Genomic DNA, 19,557 nt, shown 5'->3' on the forward strand with positions numbered 1-19,557 from the left:
TATGTCCAAATTTAATTTTTTTAAAAATAAAAACTTGAGTAAGAAACTATGGGTAGATGGGGCTATTTGGCAGCAGAGGTGGAGAAGAATGGAGACAAAGCCAGAAGGCTGTCAGTGGAACTAGAGAAGGATGGATGATAGGCAGGTGGAACCCTCTGTCTTGAAACAAGGTGATGATCCAACATTTTGACTTTTGCTTCACTAGTGTTGCTTGGCTCATTGAGTTCTCCCAGCTGTTGTTTACCCCACCCCCAGATTTCAGCATCTGCAGTGGGCTTGTGCCTTCAGAGCAAAATGACTTCAATGCACAGAAATTCAGGTGTTCGACTGCCACAGTTGCAGTAGGACCATGCTCATTTGGGCCTTGATCCACGGCTTGATATTTAAATTAGAATGAAGAGCTTTCAAAACCAGGCACTGCCTATTTTTCATTTCAACCGGCCTCACCGTTCCCATTTGGACTCTGGAGGTCCCCTGTCGTTTGATCAACTCGTATAAAAAGGAGATGGGTTGGGAGGACAGAGGTGTATCTTGTCATTGGGTGGAGAGGCAGCAAATAAGTATCAAAATTGATTATATCAATATACCAAACTTCTTGCTTGCCATAGGATGTACCAGCTACAATAATATCAGTTAAGTTATTATAATATACCATGAGACAGGAAATGTAACAGAATAGATAATCAGTAATCGGAGTTGTAGTTACTGCACAGAAAAGGTGATGGTTCTCAATGATGCAGACACATCTTTTGATGGTTGCACAATAGTTTATGGTTTGGGTATTTCTAGAAAGTTCAAGAGCCTGATGAATGTTGTGGGGGGGTGGAAATTGCAATCTGTTGGAAATGAAACTGTTCTTGAACCTAAAGATGTTAGACATCAGGCCTTTTTACCTTCTGCTCAAATGGACCAGTGGGAAGAGATTTAAATCCGGGGGCAAGAGTGCATTTGTGGGATTTGGAGTCCACGTGTGCACCGAGGAGAGGAATTTGGAGATGTGGCTGGACTCCACAAAGGAAGAATCAGGATATCCCAAGGAAATGGCGTGCTGGGCCTGTCATTGCAAGAGTGACCAATGAAGGCACACTTAAGGTCCAAGCTCTCCCACTGGAGAAGGGGATGTACAGGGCAAGATGTTATTCTGCTGCCAATGGTAGGTGCCTGGCCTGCCAGTGGTTGTGGTAGAAGGGTAGTGTGTAAGAGGCTTCTAGATAGAAAAAAATGAATTTGCGAAGAATGGAGGGATATGTCACGCAGTCATTGACATTCTCCTTTTCAACCCTGATGGAGAAGTCACTTCTGTGTTGGACTGGTGAGAGGGAACGCGATGCTGCAGAGAAGGGGAGCCTACGGTCCAGGTTTCTAAGTGACGGGAGTGACCAGGAAATGATTGTTATCGTATACCATGCAAGAAATGCATTTTCAATCACATGAGACTCAGAAGTGTTCATGTTTAGTGTCACAAGTCCCAATATGCAATGATGGAGATTGTTTTTGTGTGCAGACTCATGGACTTTGCCTATATAATTCCACAGGTCAGACACAGTCCAAAAATGCAGAGTTACAGACAGATCTGTTGGTACAGGACAATGGCAACATAACGGTTCTGCTTTGGGATTCATTTTGGTAGTCTAATAACGGCAGGGTCGAAATTTTCCTTGAATCGGGCAGTGGGTCGGATCTTTTCTCTGACAGGAGACAAGTGAAGAAAATGCGAACGGGGTGGGGTGAGTCGTCACAAGCTGCCTACCTTTCCAAGGCGGCAGGAGTTTAGTTGTTACCTGAATCTCCTTCCACGTGGATAAAGTTGTGCCATTGAATGGCAAGTGAAAGCAAAACCTTGAGGTTAATGAATGGCAGTAGGAATACAGCCAATGGTGCTCTGTACTCAGGAAAGCCACACACACACATTGATAATTTGGATGTGTTCTTTCAGCTGCTGTTGCATTTCAGCAGGGAATTGAAGATGAGTCAAGGTATTATCCACCTTTCGAGTGCTGTGTGAACGCCTCAAAGGTGGATCGGGGGTCTAAACTTGCCCAGCTTTGATCTGCTAAGTGTCAGGTGGAGCGTACTGATGCAGGACCAGCCTAAAAGAGCGAGCCATGTTGCCATGGTGCTATGTTACATGTCCCGCCTCTTTTGCTTCGGGAAGCCGGCTTGCTGTGTAAAAGGACTCACGGACCCGGCTTTCCTTCTGTTCTTTGTGAATGGGTCATGTATGTGGCGAAACAAGGCTTTTCATCGTATAAAAGGTTAATGATGCAGAAATAGGACATTGCTACTTTTATAATGTGTGTGGAATTGGGGGCTGACAGACAGACTCTGCAGCAGGTGTGTGACCAGCCGAAAGGCAGGAACAGCATCATGCAATCATTGTTTTCACTTATGCTGGTAACGTCTGTGGAGCCATAGAAGGCCATTCCTGGCATTTGGGCTGCGCTATCCCTCCGAGGGAACTAAGCTCAGTCTCTTGCTTTCTCACTACCACCATTACCATGAAATCTCCTCTGCCAGCAATGTTGATCACTTCTTCCCCTGAAATATCCAAAAGGTCTCCTCTTTAAGACTGTTCCGTGCTTCTTCTGTGTTAAGTAAATTTAAGCTATTACTGGCTAACCAACAAAGGAAAGTCTTCAATTATTCACATTGTTACAACCCCTTATAATTTTAAACATTTCAGATTATCAAACGTGGAGACATCACAATTAACACAATTGAATGCTTTCCATGGATGAAACACATACTTGAACTAATTTAACTTCATTTTAATTTAGACATGCAGCACAGCCCTTTCGGCCCATGAGCCCGTGGCACCCAACTGACCTACAGCCCCGGTACATTTGAAGGCTGGGAGGAAACTGGAGTGCCCAGAGGAAATCCATGCAGACACAGGGAGAATATAGAAATTCCTTACAGACAGCACGAGATTCAAACCCAATTCAACCCTATTTTAAGTGCAGTAATAGCATTTTGCTACATTTTAAGAAATAGTGAATTTAAATCCCTATTTCTCCATTGCTTTCAGCAAATTAGTCTTGGTTGTGTTTGCCTTTCCTGTGCTTACCTGAACACAATGTTCTGATCACAGCACCCAGGCATGTTTCCTGCTATGAGTTCTGGGAGTACCGGGGTAATGAACTTGCAACTCTTCAGTCTCTGTTCCTCTCATGGCCCTGTTGCTCTGTGTCCGCAACAACATCACAAGTGCTGTTGTATTCACAGAGGAATATCCACTTTGACTTTCGGACAATGCTTTTAGCATTGTGTTCAGTGTTAGAACTCTGTCTCCCTCCTGCTCCCACTCCCCCCTCCCCCCACCAACTCCCACACGTGCTTGAACATAATTTTAATTGAAGTAATTTAACACAATATCCAAATAAGATTAACCCTGAGCCAATTTGCACATTTCTCAATAGCAAAGCTGGAGACTTTTGTTTAACCTCTTCTGTGCTGTTTGAATGAGGGCAACAACTATGAACAAACAGTGAATCCCCAAGGGGAGAATTAACTCTTGGGATGACCATATAAAATAATTTTCGAACAATTGAATGAAAAGCCAGAGGATAATGTAGGAAAGAAAAAAGAAAAAAAGTGCGTTTAACTTTTTTTTAATTGTTGTATTTCTGACTGTCCATAATAATAAATTCTGCAGAAATTGGTCCAGTGTAGCTACTGAAATGCTCACGATTCAGCATGCAGGCATCAGATCACCCTGGGGATGGGCTACCTAGGTAGGGAGCACCACCCCCCGGGACGATCTGACACCTGTGTGCCGGTTCGCCCGGTGTGAAAAGAACATAGGGGGTATCCTGGGACAAATTAGTGCCTGGGACGCCTGGTGGCGAATGTGAAAGGACGCAGAGAACCGGTTAACAGTTGTACGGCCTTCTCGAATTGGCTCAATGAACAGCTAATTTACTGGCTAACTAATCTTGTTTTGATCTGAAGAAAAGACAAGGTCTGAATCAGATCCAGGATCTGGAGTACTTTTAAAGGGTGCGTTTTCAATCCAGGCAACCAGGCAGCAGGATCCACTGGTGTGGTAATAACATTGCACTGCAGTCGGGAGTTGAGCTCCTCCTGAATGGCTCCAACATGCGTTGAGCTGCACAATAATTGAGGTTTAACTTGGAGATAGGTGAAGGGGATAGCCAAGGACATTTTGTTACTTCTGTCTTGTTACATGTCTGCACAGCGTAACATGGATATTAAAGCTCTGGGTGCCAAATCCCATTGCCCCACTGACTGGAAATGCAGCTATTTTAAAGTTAATTGCAAAATAACTCAAAAGTTACTATTTATAATGTCACAGATATATTCTGGTTTTTGTTTACACTGCAAATGAGTTAACCCAGCAAGCCAAATTGACTGAATTATTTCACGTTTCTGAAGATTTGATGTTTGGTTTTTTATCTATGGTAGCAACATCAGAAGCCAAGCAATAGCTGGCTCTGGGTCCTAATTTACCCTGTTGCCTTCTTGGATCCAAATACAGTTATTGTTTGGCTCCAACCAGCCTGTCTCTTGTGTTAACTGATGTCTGGAATGTTTTATTCAATTCATTAATTGGTCTATTAATTACGGAGAATTTACATTTATTCCCATCAAGGTAACTGCAGCCTGGTTAAAGATGATGAAAAGTCAATTTAACTTTTTAAAAATGACTTGGTTTTGCAGTGATAATTCTATGTTTTGGATGCACGTCAAGGCATATGGTTAATTTCATAATCCAGGGAGATTTTCAGTTTGCGATTGGATTGATTGAGATTTGTTGCCAATGTTCATCAGGCAATAATTAAATTGGAACATTGTTGCATTCCTAATTTCTTGTGTTGGAGACATGGGAAGAATTATTATGTTATTAGCTGCTAACCATTACTTTCCTTTCTACCAATTCCACGTTGCAACTGAAGAAGAGGTTGCATTGCATTATTTTCATCATTCTGACCCTGTGGGTTAATTCCAATGTCTTAAATGGTACAGAGCTTTCTCTGCTCACAGAATTAACTTGGCGTAAGAAATGTCAAGGTCCTTAATGGCAGAAGGGAGAGCTTCAAAGGGGTGAGATGTGAGCCATGGGATGGTAAGGCAATGGGTTGGGCCGAGGCCACGCCAGGTTGGTGATCATTTGTGGGCAGGAAAACCAACTCCTCAACAGGAATAAATCCCCGGATCAGTGGCTGGTGAGAGTTTGAGGTTCTGGTATGTAGCAGCAGATGCAGAGAGTTGCCTATGAGGAAGGAAACCACAATCGATGCAGGACTGAAGCTTGGCATCACAACACAATTCTGGGCGTGGGAGTGCTAGCTGAGCCAAACATGCAGCTTTGGGTGAGGAGGCAGTGGTCAATAGATTTTCCACAGGGCTATCCTGTCTTTCCAACATGTTGGCTGCATTTTCTGCCCAAAGGAAGCTATTTACCCCACCTTCTGCAAACCAGGGCATTTCTCTGGTGTCTCCCCATCCCATTGGAAATTGTACTCTCTTCTCCGTACAAAATCATTGTGCACTGCCACCTGCTTAAAAATGGAAGACAAAATTGCATGTAAAACAGGAGAGAAGTCGGAAAAGAAGAAGAAAGATTGTGTGGAAGTAGAAGTGAGTAATGCAGGAGAGAGAATAGGATGGGGGAAAAAATCAAAGAATAACATCAACACTAAAGAGAGAGAAAGCTTGACCTTTAACTGCAGGTTGGCTATCTGCCAGCATATATATTGTCAAAGACCACCTTGTGGTATTATCAAGCCATCTCAAAATGTCACAAGCCTGGTTCCATTTAAGTGCCTGGCACATAAGTCACTAACACCAGTTTTGGTTGTTCATTTGGAAAATGAGCGATGAGTAACCAATAACAAAAAAATCTTGAGGAATCAAATCTTTCAGTTTCTCTTTCCCAATCAACCAATCAGAAAGTAGTCATTTCTATGGCTCCACCAATCAGAAAATTGCCACCACACCAAAGAATGGCATTCAAGCTCTCCAATCAGTGCCAGTCGGCCCCATTCCCTCTCGCTTTTCGCATGGCCTGCAAATATTTATTTTTAAACACAAATCCCTTTCAGAAACCCTCATGTGACTCTGCTTGCACCATGTTTCTGGGCAGTGAGTTCCAGACCTTTGCCATTCTCAATGCAGAATAAATTATCTTTTACCCATCACGAGATAGGTCATGGGATCTTAGAATGGTGCTGCACAAAAAATGGTGTACCTTGCTCATGTTAACTGTGAAGCCCATCATTCACTACTCATCTCCAATGCAAATACCTGTCCAAATTCTTTTTAAAAATTGTAATAGTATTAACCTCCATTATGTTCTTGTTCCAAATATTCACCATCTTCTTTGTGAAAAACATACCCCACAAGAGATATCTAAGTTTCTCCCCTCTCACCTTAAATTTGTCCCATCCAGTTCAAGACTGCCCTCCCCAAGGAGTAAGATTCTGACTGTTTATCTTAACTATGCCCTTCATCATTAGCCCTTAGCATTTGCCATTGCAATGAAAATATGCTAAGGGATCTGCCCTGGAGTGTGGTAACCTGAATTATGTGCAACACAGTGCAGTTTAACCTATGTTTTGTACAGCTGCAATACAACTCTTCAACTCTTGCACTCACTGTGGTAATGTCTTCACATTTAATGAGGTATGTGATTATGCCATTTCTTGTTGAATTTTGATGGCGCTGATGGTGAAAATTACTTGGCGGGGAATGAGGAATACACAGTTCCTCTGTGCATATGACCATAGGATGTAACGGTCCTGTTTAAAAATGTATCTCACAATGCATTACACCAAAAAGTTAGCCAAAATTGTGTGTTGAGATTCTGGAGTCAGACTTGAATCTATATCCTACAGTGTAGACATTGAGAGTCCTGTCAACTGAGATGAACTCTATTTTAACTGGAAATGGAATCCACTTTTCCATATGTAGACATATTGGGTGGGTTACCACTCAAAATTTGCCGAAGCTGAGCTGGAAAAAAAATTCTACTGGCAAATTATTGCAAAAAAAACACCAATATCTGGCGCCTATGGAGATGAGTTGATGCCAGATGAGAGTCTTTTCTGGTTGCTTGAGATTGCCGAGGCACACCAATTTTAAACTTCTGGTTTTTTTTAACGTATTTATTTTCCTCAAATATTTTTTGGTTGGTTATTTGAGGCGCTGGATAATTGAATTATGGATACCATGGGCATTAGGGTTAGGGAATGGTATTTGGAAATTGCATAATTTTGTCATTGTTGTCTCAATTTGAAATTTACTCTGGGAAATTTAAGTTGATCTTTTGTCTCTTTGAGTTTTTAAAGACTAGGGATATTGGTTTGATGTACTGGTATCAAATTTTGTCCATTGGGGGTTTTACTACACGTGCAAAAGGCAGGTTTCCTGCAGAAAATAAGATGATTGTGCACGTCCTGTTGGCTTTCAGCCATTTTATTGCTTGAGACTCCTTCAACAGCTTTGTGCACACTTTATTATGTCAGTTTTATCTCCTTGCATTAATCCCCTTGCTAAAGGAACAATTCTAGTGTGAATTTAGATCATTGCTGCATATTTCATTTACAACCTTCATATGATATTAATATTTTATGGATTTCTTTTCTGAATTCAACTAACTCCATTATTTTGAGTTACCGTCTTGTCTTGTCCTTGTAAAGCAGCAGAAATCTATTTTCTTCAATATATTTCTATCGGGTTCAGACTGTTGGACATCTTGAGATGTAACAAGAATAAAAGACGACAGTAATTTGTTAACAAATTGCTATGCTATGAGAACAAATCAGGCTGCACTTTGAAAATATTAATTCCAGTGATTGCATTGAACTTTGTGAAACAATGACTATCTAGGTCCATGTTTCCTTGCAGACGGAGGACTGACAAGTGACCTTTCCGAATCACAGAGGCAAAAAAATGTCTTCTGTGATGTAGGTGCAAAGGTTTGAAATACTAACACTTGTAAAATGTAGTTCCATTGACTGCAGAAGAGCTTAATTTGACAAGTACTCTTTTGATAAGCCATTTTGACAAGCATTTATCATGTTGCAGTAGAAGACCGATTTTCCCTTGTGAAATTCTTGGGAATAAATATGGGGATGGGGATTCAAAGTCTCAGAATAGAATATTAGCTATTGATTAACCACGTTTAGGAGAAATCCCTTCATTCAGGGGGGATGCGCTGTACTAAGGATGATCAGTCATTGAATGAATCAAGGATGGCGACTGGTTTTAAATGACAAAAAAAAATATCGAGCTGTGGACGAGTGTGGGGAAAATAATAGTGGATAAGCCATGACATTACTGAAAACCAAGCTCAAATAATGGAATCTCAAAGCTGACTGCTGCCTCCATTTCCTTGTGTAATGGGTGCAAGTTCAAGGTCATACAATTTGGCTTAAGAAAGATATTAAAATCGGTTGAACAGTACCAAAAGAGAGCAGATGGATTTAGGAATATGTATAGCAAAATCCTGAAAGATATTGGACGTGTACAAAAGCAAAATCTTAACGGATTGTGGGCTTCATCTCAAGGAGTCTGAATCACACAACAAATGGAAGGTAAATAAAGACAGCATCAGGATTAACAAGCTCAGGAATGGTATATGACAGAGGCAAAAGCATTCAATTATATGTAAACAAGATTTGTTTGCCTTGAAAGATTAGGAGAGATGTGTAAGAAGATCATCTAGATTTATAAATAGATTAAAGGATTGGATAGAGTGGAAAGGAACAAACATTTGCACCAGTGGGGAAATTCTGATCGCCGTGTTCTAACTAGGTAGCGGATGAAGTACAAGATGCTAAATCAACTGCTCCTCATCCTATGTTGTGCGACACATTTATGTTCCAAATAAAAAAGATCAGCTTTGCTAAAATCGCTTCAAGTAAACACTGCTAGGTTTTTCAAGTGTCCAGCAATGTTAACTTTCACCAACGCCTTATTAAAGTTATTGACAACCATCTAATTTTGTTTTCAACAGTGCAAATACTCTCTGTGAATGCATTGACCCTTCAGGTCAAGTTTTAAAGAGTGATCGAGCCCTTTGGTCTCTTTTGAAGTTTGGCCTCTATTATACAGTCATGGCAGCAAAGCATTAGCTGCCTTGACTCACTAACTGGAGACCATGCCACTGAATGTCAAGAAGCCACAGAGGTCACCTGATGCTTGTCTGTTCCAGTTTCAGCATAAGGCAAAGATGCCATCATTACCAAGATGCCTGTCACATAAATTGCCAATTACAGCTGCAGTAGAGACGCGGAGATCTGTGAATCGAGTATTACCTCTCAATCCTGATGAGAGATACGAAGGTAAATGAGACCATACAAGCTTGCTGCAAAGCAGCTGACAAGGTTCGTCCCAAATGCTGATACACCATGATGAAAGCACAAGGTTTGTTAATGAACTCATGAGGATAGAATAGTGTAAAATATGATCACTAATTCCCCTTTCTCTTGTATTCTCTTGCAGAGCTCTGCTCATTCCAGTTTGGGAACTGGTTATTTTGTGAGTATGCTTGCAAATTTGTAATCATCATGTTTTTGTTTCTTAAGCCATTATGGATTTCAGTTGTTTGTTATTGAAACAGGTACAAGTAAAAGAATTATAATGATCCTTGGGGACTACTACAGTAAATTTAATGCTACAGCATTGGTAACTCGAGGGTCATGCAAGGCTTCCATTGCCTAATGAGGAAGGAATTGCAATTATATTGTCATTGCATTAACTTGCTGCTCCCCATTGGGAAGCCAGTGGCAAACAACATTGAAACTGTCAATGTCATTTCTGGAATGAAATCTCATTAATATGCAGAGTATATTCTGTTGGAACTCCAAGTCTAGTCTATTTATTCAGACTGCTTGATATTCAACAGATTTTTTTTTAAAGAAACATGCTTCCACTGTAGTTCACAATTCAGAAGCTGCCAAGATGGTTAATGGTGCCAACAGGGTCAATTTTGCATGGCAATTCTTGAATGACAGGGGTGTGAATCCTAGAAAGTGCATCCACACCAGCGATAAACGTTTTGTGTCAATCCCTCTGGTCCTTGGAAGTTTGCTCTTCGTGCTTGAGAGTTGCAGTCACAGGTAAGATCGTGTGCAAAGGGGGGACAAAAATTCGCAACCTGCTGAGTTTATTTTAGGAATTGTTATACCGCATAGTTGCTCGTTGATGTGCGCTAGGGTTTCAGATTCGGCCCACAGCCTCCTCAAACAACTCAGCTCACATTTGGCGGGGCGATTTTGTCAGCGTTACCTGACATTTTCAAATATACTCAAAATGAATCTTTCTGATATCGTGTCACACCATGTTGCTCATTGAAGTTTTCTCTAATAGAGAGCACAAGACAATTTGTCCTAGATTAAAGGTCATGGCAGGCTAGAGCAGAAAATGGTAAAGGGCCGACTATACCTCTAAAGATCATTATAAACATATAAAGTTAATGGAAGAGCCATTATAGTAATACTGGAATCCATTTCTGCTGAAAGTAATGAACAGAATAGCAATGGTCATTATCACTCTCATCTGACAGCCACACACTGTTTTGGAACAGTTGCCGGTCTCTCACTGTAATAAATGATTTAGTGGTTATTAGCTCCTCACAACTAATGATGCTCAATAATAACTTTGTTACCTGGAGTGATACATTTTGAGAGCTTAAAATGCATAGCATGCATCAAAAAAAGTATTTATTTTAGCTGTTTTAAGTTTTTAGTATGCTGTATTTTGATGTATTGCAGTACAAACGTGGCTCTGAAATCCGGTTTTTAAAATGCAGATTTTCATCCAAAAGTCGGCTTCACCCCAGTGACAATTAATATGCCGATAACTGTTACTTTGCATGCTCGCTTATATTGAATATTCTTCATTGGAGGTGAAAAAAATTGCCTATGTAATACTTAAGATTTAATAAAGGGGATCTAAGCTCTAAAAGCAAGTGCAAAAGACTTGTTCACTGCGGTCAGAATCAAGGTTCACAGAACAAGGAAATGATACGAGGCCTTTTGTCCTGTCGGCTGTTTGAAGGAGGTGTCCGTCCACTCAAAACTATGTTCTTCACCTTTTAGTTCAATAATTTATCCACTGTCCATTCTGAAGTCATTATGATGTTTGTCTGTAATGGCGGTGGAAGCAATGCCTTCTCAATTGTAACAACCCAATACTTTAAAAATTGTTTCTGCTTCTCTCTGCCAATCATTTTAAATTAGTGTTCTCTCTCACTGCCATTGTAAATAGCTTCTCCTAATTTTATATGAAATAAACATCAAACCTCCATCTAATTGCTTGACATTTTCTGCTCTGAGCCATTAATTTTTTGCTTCTCCAAGTAGCAGTCAGCCCTAGGGATATTAAACAAGAATTTCTATGAGACCTTGAGATCCATCCTGAAGGGTATTGCCCAGAACTGGTCACTCTACCCTGAGTGGGTGCTGTGACTGAGAAGATGTGGTTGCCTGTGAAGACATATTGGTCGCTCCCTGCATGGAGGGCCACGGCGAGTTTGTGTTTGGACACCCACTGTGGTTTAATTGACTTTCAGGAGGAAAGGTCTTTCCTTTGTGTGCTCCCGCCATGCATAGAGCATGAAGGATATCGGACAAGTCTGGGGTCAGAGGAGGGGGGAGCTGTAGTCAGGAATCAGGAACATTAGGGGTGGGGGAATGAGAGGACTGGGTAATTGCAGTGGGTGGAGTGAGGGGGGTCCTGTATGCTTAAATTCAGAGAATTATTTTAATAAATTGCCACAATGTATATGATCCAGTTTGAGGCCAGTGTTAATTTTAAAACATCTGCTTTTTGTCCTAAATTTGTGCAAGCATGAACCTTTGAACGTCATGAGCTTAATTTTGCCGATGATGTTGATTTGTTTTGACCAGTGTTGTAACATTGGCTAACTCCTTCTTGAGCAATTGTCTCCAGTAGATCATCAACGTTTATTCATTTTTCCTTTGACCTCACTTTTATTATTTGTATGTTTAAAGAAGTCTTTTTTTTAAACTTCAGCCCACCCCACTCTGCTTTATTCTCATGCACGTTTTTGACTTAGTCTTCCTTTTTGAGTTCTTCTTTCTATTTTTTGGATTCAACTTGATTCTCTGCTGGATTACAAACTGGACATTTATCATAATTTGATGAAGGGCTGAGGCCTGAAACATTGGTTGCCCTTTACTTCCTCGAGAGTCTAGATACTGTGTGACCTGCTGAGTTCCTCAAGCACTTTTGTATATTGCATTTATCATAACCTTGCAATTTCTGTTTCATTTTATTTTCTATATATTGAATCATTCAGCCAATCATCCATTTGCAATCCCTGGTGGGATTGTATTCAGTTTTTACCAATTTATGTCTGCTTCCAAGTCTTCACATCATTTGCACTATTTTTTTTTAACCTGCCAATCATTATTTCCATTCCAACTGGGCTAGATTGTTTTTCAACTCGCTCTTGCTTATTTGATTTTATTTTGTTTTTTTTTTGTTTTCCATGGCTACACTTCTGATTTTGAGGCCCTTGTTTCCTAAATGTCCTCTTTTCTGAAACATGCCTTCATTTTGGAAACCTTCCTTCTGTTTCCTTCCCCATTGAGTTCAAATATGCAGATTAATAATCTTCTCCTGTACTCATTTTTGAGCTATAAGAATGCGAGAGAGCACCAGGAAAGGCCAGGCAGCCTCTTGAACCAGCAGTCCATAGAGATCAGGATCTCTGGTTTTATCCTCCATTCCACTTTTTGGCCAGACGCCCATCACTCTCGGTTCCCCACTCAAATAATCCATCCATTTCAACATGCTAATAGACATTTTTGAGCTTTGTGCTATTATTCTTTCCATTCACGTTCGTTTTATCACTCTATAGTTTACCTTTGTGCAATTTTCTGCTGATCCTTCTGAGCTCTCTTTGATGTCCTGGTGTATTGTGGTCTGGATACTTAATCTTCAATGCTAAAATGTTAAGCTTCTCTTAATGCCCCTCTCTCTCTATTTACGAGCAGAGGAAGAGATAAGGGAAGGACAGTTTAGAATCCTATGAAGTTTATATACCCTTTATGTATTTCTAAGAACAGGGGCGGGCAACCTTTTATCATGTGTGGGCCGGATGGTGCATCAGTGGTTGAGCTGCACTAATGCTTCCATAAATAAATAAATAGATAGATTGATTAGATTAAATGAACATGATGATGTATTTCAGGTCAGGGAAGGCATCTTCAAATTTGGAAATGCACGAAAAAACACGAGTTTTGACACAATTTACTTAAAAAAAGAGCATAAAAGACAAAAAGGGGGAAAAAATAGTTACAATGAAACAAAATAACTAACCCCAATACAGACAGCAGTGAGAGGGGAGGACTGTCACAGTGGAGAGGGGGATTGCCTCACACCAAGAGAGGGGATTCTCGTGCAGAGAGGGGGACGTGTCACAGAGAGAGGATGAATCACACACAGAGAGAGGAAGTGACAGAGAGAGAGCGGGGAGATTTATGGTGGGGGGAGAGAGTGAGGTGGGGGGGAGTCCACATGTGCAAAGAGGGGGGGATCTCTAGTGCGGAGGGCGTCAAGTCTGCAGCGCAGAGGTTTGGGTGGGGGAGTCTCCAGTGGAGATGATGGGGGAGTCTCCAGTGCAGAGGATGGGGGGGGGGGGGGAGTGTATTCACAAAAGAGGGTGGGAGGGTCTCCAGCGCACCAAGAGCAGGCGAGCCACACACGGGGTGGGGGGGTGGGGGAAGCCTCACAACAACAAGGGAGGCACCCATGCACTGGACCGGACATATTTGGATCACGGGCTATTGGTTGTCCATCCCTGTCTTAGAACTATAGATTGAGCACAGTCATTCTTGCTCTTGTGGCCCCCCCCACCCCACAGTTTTTTGAGTTGGTTTGGTTTTTGTGTCTGTGCCCAACATAACTAGAGGTGTAGTAACATGATTTGATCATACCCTTCATGAGAATGAAATGTTGATGCGCTCTCTATGTTGGTTGCGGGCCAGTGAATTGGTTAATGCCCCGGTGTGATAGTACAGATTCTATTACCAACATGTATATGCAAATTGTAGTGTAGGATGACTGTGATTAGCTGAAAGTGTAGCCACACCTACTGGCAGGTCTTAAAGGATTGCTCCTAGCCAGATCAGGTCATTCTGGACTGGTCGACCTACATGTGTTACGCTCCAGTCTTTTAGTTAATAAAAGCCTTGATTTGGATCAATAAGTCTTTGATTCTTTCGACGCACTCTACACTCGGATTCCATAACCAGAATCATCTCGTGAAAGTACGCCTCCTTGTCCTGGAAGACAGATGCTTAGCCTATTTATCCAAGCCCTCCCAAAGCAGGGGGGGAAAAAAATCTGCTTTGAGTAATGCCACTTTAAGCCACAATTAAAGTAATTGATCCCAGCTTGCACCATACCTGGAGCCTTTCCAAAGATCTCAATTTAAACCCAGGGACGTGGGATTCCAGTTAATATGGTGTTCACCATGGTTATGGATATTTAAGAAGAGATTTTAAATTTGAGAGATCACTTCACCCTAATTCCTAATTGCTTGTGCACTAGAATTGCTTCCCCTGACGGTTATCCTTTCTGCATTCAGTGCAGTTGAAATTAAATGAAGGATTTGATTAAACTTTATAATGGTGCGTGCCGCACATGAGCTTGAAGGATTCATGGTACAATTCAACATCAGCAACTTTAAGCCAATATTGAATATTCATGCTTAAAAATTGCAAAAAAAAAATTTCAATTGCATGATAAGCGATCTTGCCACTTTGTTTCTCCCTTTCTCATGTTTTTCCTTTTCCTCCTCTTCTCTTGACCCTGCTGATATTGTCCATGGTTTATTTCAAACATCGCCCATCTGTGCTATTAACTAGAGATGTTTACAAGCCACCAACCCCAGAGACGTAAGATGAAATTAGGTCACGTGAGGGTAGTTGAAACAGGGGTGAGGTGGTGGTGGTGGTGGCGGTGGCGGCCGAGAACAGATGGTGGGAAGGATCATAGATTTTATTTGGCGTCTATTCTACGGAAAACTCAAATATCCAGGTAATTTGCCAGCGTTGGCTCAATGTTCTCTCAGGATCACATTGAGAATGAATCTTGTTGTTTTGTGTGAAAATGGTTTTTACAGTTTAACCCTTTGGACTCTATGTCCCGGTTTTCAGGGACTGCCAACAAGCTCATATACTCTGTGTCCATGTTTTCTGGGTGTGGTTTTATACCCAATTACGAGCTGGTTCAAACTGGTGTTTGTACTGGAGTTTACCCATGGACCCAGTCCAGAGGGTATATCATATTCCTTAGCAATAAACTCAGAGACTCATTTAAGGACTCTCACTTTTGCGTTTTATTGTTTCTTTTATCTCTCTGTATTGTACCGGTTGTTTGGATTTCTTTACCGTTTACATGTGTACATTGAGTATGTTTTTTTTGTGCATTATCAATAAGTGGCAATTCTGCCTCGCTAGCAGAACCTCAGCTTTGTATGTGATGTCATGTATGTCCTTTGACAATGAATCTCCAATCTGAAAATATTATGAAAGGTTAAAAATGGCCAGCATCCAAAGGGTGAAGGGCGGACGCTTCCGTTATTGGTGAGGCCCCAGCAGGAGAGATTGCCCTTAGTGAGAACGCCAAGGCACACAGGAAGAAGAACCCCATTCTTGGGGAATAATTCAAAGCTGAAATTGTAGAGTAGCAGCCACAAAACAGAGCCCTCTGACTGTGAGATGGGGTATATATGCAACCCTAGTCAGAGATCAGTGCTGGTATCGGGGATTTGATCATCGTCCTTGATCTGTTGTCCCAGAATTTCTCTCTCTGGGCTACATAACTTGGTGTATTCTTTTATCAGCTTTTGAATAAATCCTTCTTAAATTAATGAAAGACGTTTGACTTGATATATTTATGGTTTTGATGAGGGCTATGTATTTTGTTTTCCTAACTGGTTTGAACTGGTCTTGATTGATGCCAGTTGAAGCAACTGAGTTTGATATAAACTGGGTTTGAAGTAACTAATTTCAACTGGAACCTGTTGAAAGCTGGCGAGAGCAGTTCAGTCTCGTCTTGCTACATCTCTGTGGAATTTTGTTTTCCCAAGAAGGTTTCTCCATTACACACAGAAAGTATTATTTCTCACTTTTTACATTAGAAGGACCATAATGTTCAGCCATCTATTCTTCCGATTTCAAAATAAAACCCTCTGTTGCTATTTAAGAGAAAAGTTATTCTCAGTTTGCAAATTGTTGGAAGCAGTTAAGAAATATTTTGTAATGAAGGATAAGTTGTTTTGGAAATCTGCCTACAGACAGCACAATCCACATTTTCTTGTAATACACATGGAGAAAATAAAGAACAGCTGTATTTTTGTCATTATAGTTTAACAAAATAAGTTGGACATTTATTGAAAGCATATTTTCCATTAGTTGAATTGTGTGGTTGATCCGAACAATAGAATTCACATTCCACTCACTCTGAAATGTAAACGGTCATTTGTAAAGACTCTTTGAAGCTTGGTGCTTGTGAATAGTGGGCAGTTGCTGCTTCATCTAAGGTACGGTTAATCTAGGTAATTCATTTTTGAGCAGTTGCTGACATTCTTGGTTTGAGAGGTGCAGCTGTCAGTCAACAGTCATCCTGTGAGGAAGATCCCATTGACATCTTAATCAAGATGGCTACACTCTGGAGACTAAAGGCCAACAATGGAGAAAACCATGAGTGATGTGGCCTTGGTCCAATTCAGAACTTGACACCAACTTTGCAGGGATATTTGGGGAGATCTTTTCTTTGAATGATGCAACATGTTCACTGCTCACTGCACCGATCAAGCTCTGTCGTCGTCTTGTGACCTTGAGCAGATTCTTTTTGTAAATTGTTTTATTTTTCACACTATGAACCATACTAACCAAAATACACATAAACATTTCCCTCTTGAATATACACAGTGTCATTTTCTCCCCTTTTCCCCCTCCCTCCTTCACACCCCCTCCCCACCACTCAACGTTCAACATATATGATACAGTGTCATTAAACAATGTCATCACACAATGAAAATAAATAAGAAATTTATTTATTTTACATAGATTCTTGATGCATTTGGTGTGACCTTCTGGCATGGATTTCACCAGAAGCGTGCTGAAGGATTTTTTTAAATTTAGAGAGGCAGCGTGATAACAGGTCCTTCCAGCCCACAAGCCTGCGCTGCCCAATTAGACTGATATGACCAATTAATCAACTAGCCTGATGTCTTCAGAACATGGGAGGGGACTGGAGCACCCAGAGGATACCCATGCAGTCGCGGGGAGAATGTACAAATTCCTGTTCTTTTAGTAATATTTATTATTTTAAACAATCATACCAAATACAGAACATTAAGTGACCCCCCCCTCCCTCCCTCCACCCCATCCCCTCTATATGTATCCTATTAAATAGAGAAAGAATGAAGAAAATGAAATATGAGAAAAAAATCCCATCGTCAGTGCCTACAGTAAAAACATGATAATACTACAGATAATCTTTACTGAGGTCTTCTGGCTAGCCACTGGCGATTGTAGCCCTATATTGGTCCCAGTGAGGTACCTGTATTCTCTATTTTAGGATAAGTGTTATATACCTTCCTGAGATAGTACGTGAGTAGATGAGAATCAGACTTCTATGTTACCGCTATGAATTTCCTGGCCGCACATAAGGCAATTTCTGTGAATTTAATTTGAGAATTAGTTAGTAATCTACCAAACGTGGTAACGTTCCCCAGAAAACGAAGGTCTGGGTCCACTGGAAAGGTGACTCCAGTGATCTTGGTTAGGGTGTCACAGAGGTCATACCAGAAGGGTCTCACCTTTGTACAACGCCAGAAGAATCTACCTCTACACCACACCTAAAGCACATCTCTGCTCATATTGGTGTAATTACTGTGGAGTGAGGTGTAGTTGATGGAGGAAATTATAATGGATCAATCTATACCTGGAATTGATAGTAGCCAACAAACTTCCCTGACACAGATCTGACCAGAGTTATTCGTCAATTGTTGTGTCTAAGTCTGACTCCCATCTCACCTTAGATTTATGCAAATCTGGCTTTGGGTTCTCACTCAGCAATTAAAAAAATACATTCTAGAAATAAATATATGTACATTTCCTTCATGGAGTTGTTTCTCCTTTTCAATGAGTCCCGGTAGTCATTTCTAGGGCTCAAACTGGCCCTAAGGAAGGATCGTAACTGAAGGTAACAAAAAAGGCTTATTGGACAAGTCATATTTCTTCTTCAGCTGTTGAAATCTCACGAAAAGCCCTTTGTCATAACAATCTTCCAGACATTGTATCCCCATATGAACAAATTCCTTTTTCGACTTCTCGTAACTAATGATCAAATTCACAATATCCAATCTCCCATAATACCGCAAGTCCATGCCAGTAGCTCACACCAAATACATCAACACCTGCTCATGTGTCACAGGACAGGTTCTGAGGTTGATGTAGGTAATGAACAGACTGCACCATTCAATGAAAAGATCTCCCCCAATAGCCCTGCTTTGCCACTTCTCTGCCCGCTGCAAATATTTAACATGCAGAATAACTGAAGATCACAAGAGATGGCAAATTCTGAGTTGTCCCTCCTGCCACATCACTAATGGTTTTCTCCCATTTAGGTTTTCAACCTCCAGAAAGTTGCCATGACTTAATCATGACTCTGGTAACATGGGGATGGCCTGTATAGATCCATGGAGTTTAAGAGCAATGCAGCATCCTGTTTGATGGCTGGTGAAGCTGAGTACTATGTGGGCTTGATGTTCTCCACAGCCTGTCCTAGATGAGGGTGGATCGTTTCCACCAGCCTGACTGATGTGAAAGTGCAGTTATAAGTGAGAACTGCCGGGACAGGAATAGCCCAATTTGGGAGTTCTGCCACATGTGGCCTCTATCACACATCACCTGGAAACAACACAAAGAGGTGAAAAGGGAGCAGCAATTCCACATTGCCATAACTGAGCCCACTTCCTTTCCTTCTGATACACATGCTCCTCCACAGCAAGAAGATGGTGGCCATAACCAATAAGGACTGTTGCAACATACACCAAGGTTAAGCAGACAGCTCAGACTTGCCCTAAAATCTTTCCCACTGGAAAGGTCAAGTTCATTGTGTCCCAAGATCCTTTGCTTGTCACAAATCATCCTGATTTGGTGGCATGTCCCCACGCCATTGTTATTGCAAGATTACAAAGAATTATCTCTCCCCAACCACCATCTCAACTTAAGGTGTCTGATGTGTGAAGGGTAAACTCAACTGCCATTTTCCTTATGGGTAATTATTGCCCTTGTCAATCTTGAGAAACCAACGGAAGAAACTTGTTGTCCGGAAGTCAGTCAGAGCTTTAACAATCTGTTTTATCCCCAACTTTTCATTTACGAGATGCACTGAGGAAGTAGTAATATTCTGGCAAAACTTGAAGAGACACAACATTTTGCCTTTTCTCTGTTAATTTCTCAACCTGAAAACCTGACTTCTTTTGTGTATTGCAGAAAGTTACTCAAAGATCTGAATTTAATTACATTGCTGGTTACTTTTTTC

The 19,557-nt window shown here is 41.1% G+C and overlaps 1 protein-coding gene across 8 annotated transcripts in view; it reads left to right on the plus strand.

Moving 5' to 3' along the window:
* The window catches only part of auts2a (activator of transcription and developmental regulator AUTS2 a), a 1,173,696-nt gene that overhangs the window by 530,917 nt on the left and 623,222 nt on the right, over positions 1-19,557 (plus strand). For all 8 annotated transcript variants that reach the window (XM_069911140.1, XM_069911145.1, XM_069911143.1 and 5 more), the window contains exon 4: positions 9,469-9,504. In XM_069911140.1, the coding sequence (XP_069767241.1) occupies positions 9,469-9,504 (36 nt within the window). The remainder of the gene's footprint in view (positions 1-9,468; positions 9,505-19,557) is intronic.

This window comes from Narcine bancroftii, chromosome 14 (genome assembly GCF_036971445.1).
Source record: "Narcine bancroftii isolate sNarBan1 chromosome 14, sNarBan1.hap1, whole genome shotgun sequence".
Lineage (NCBI taxonomy): Eukaryota > Metazoa > Chordata > Chondrichthyes > Torpediniformes > Narcinidae > Narcine > Narcine bancroftii.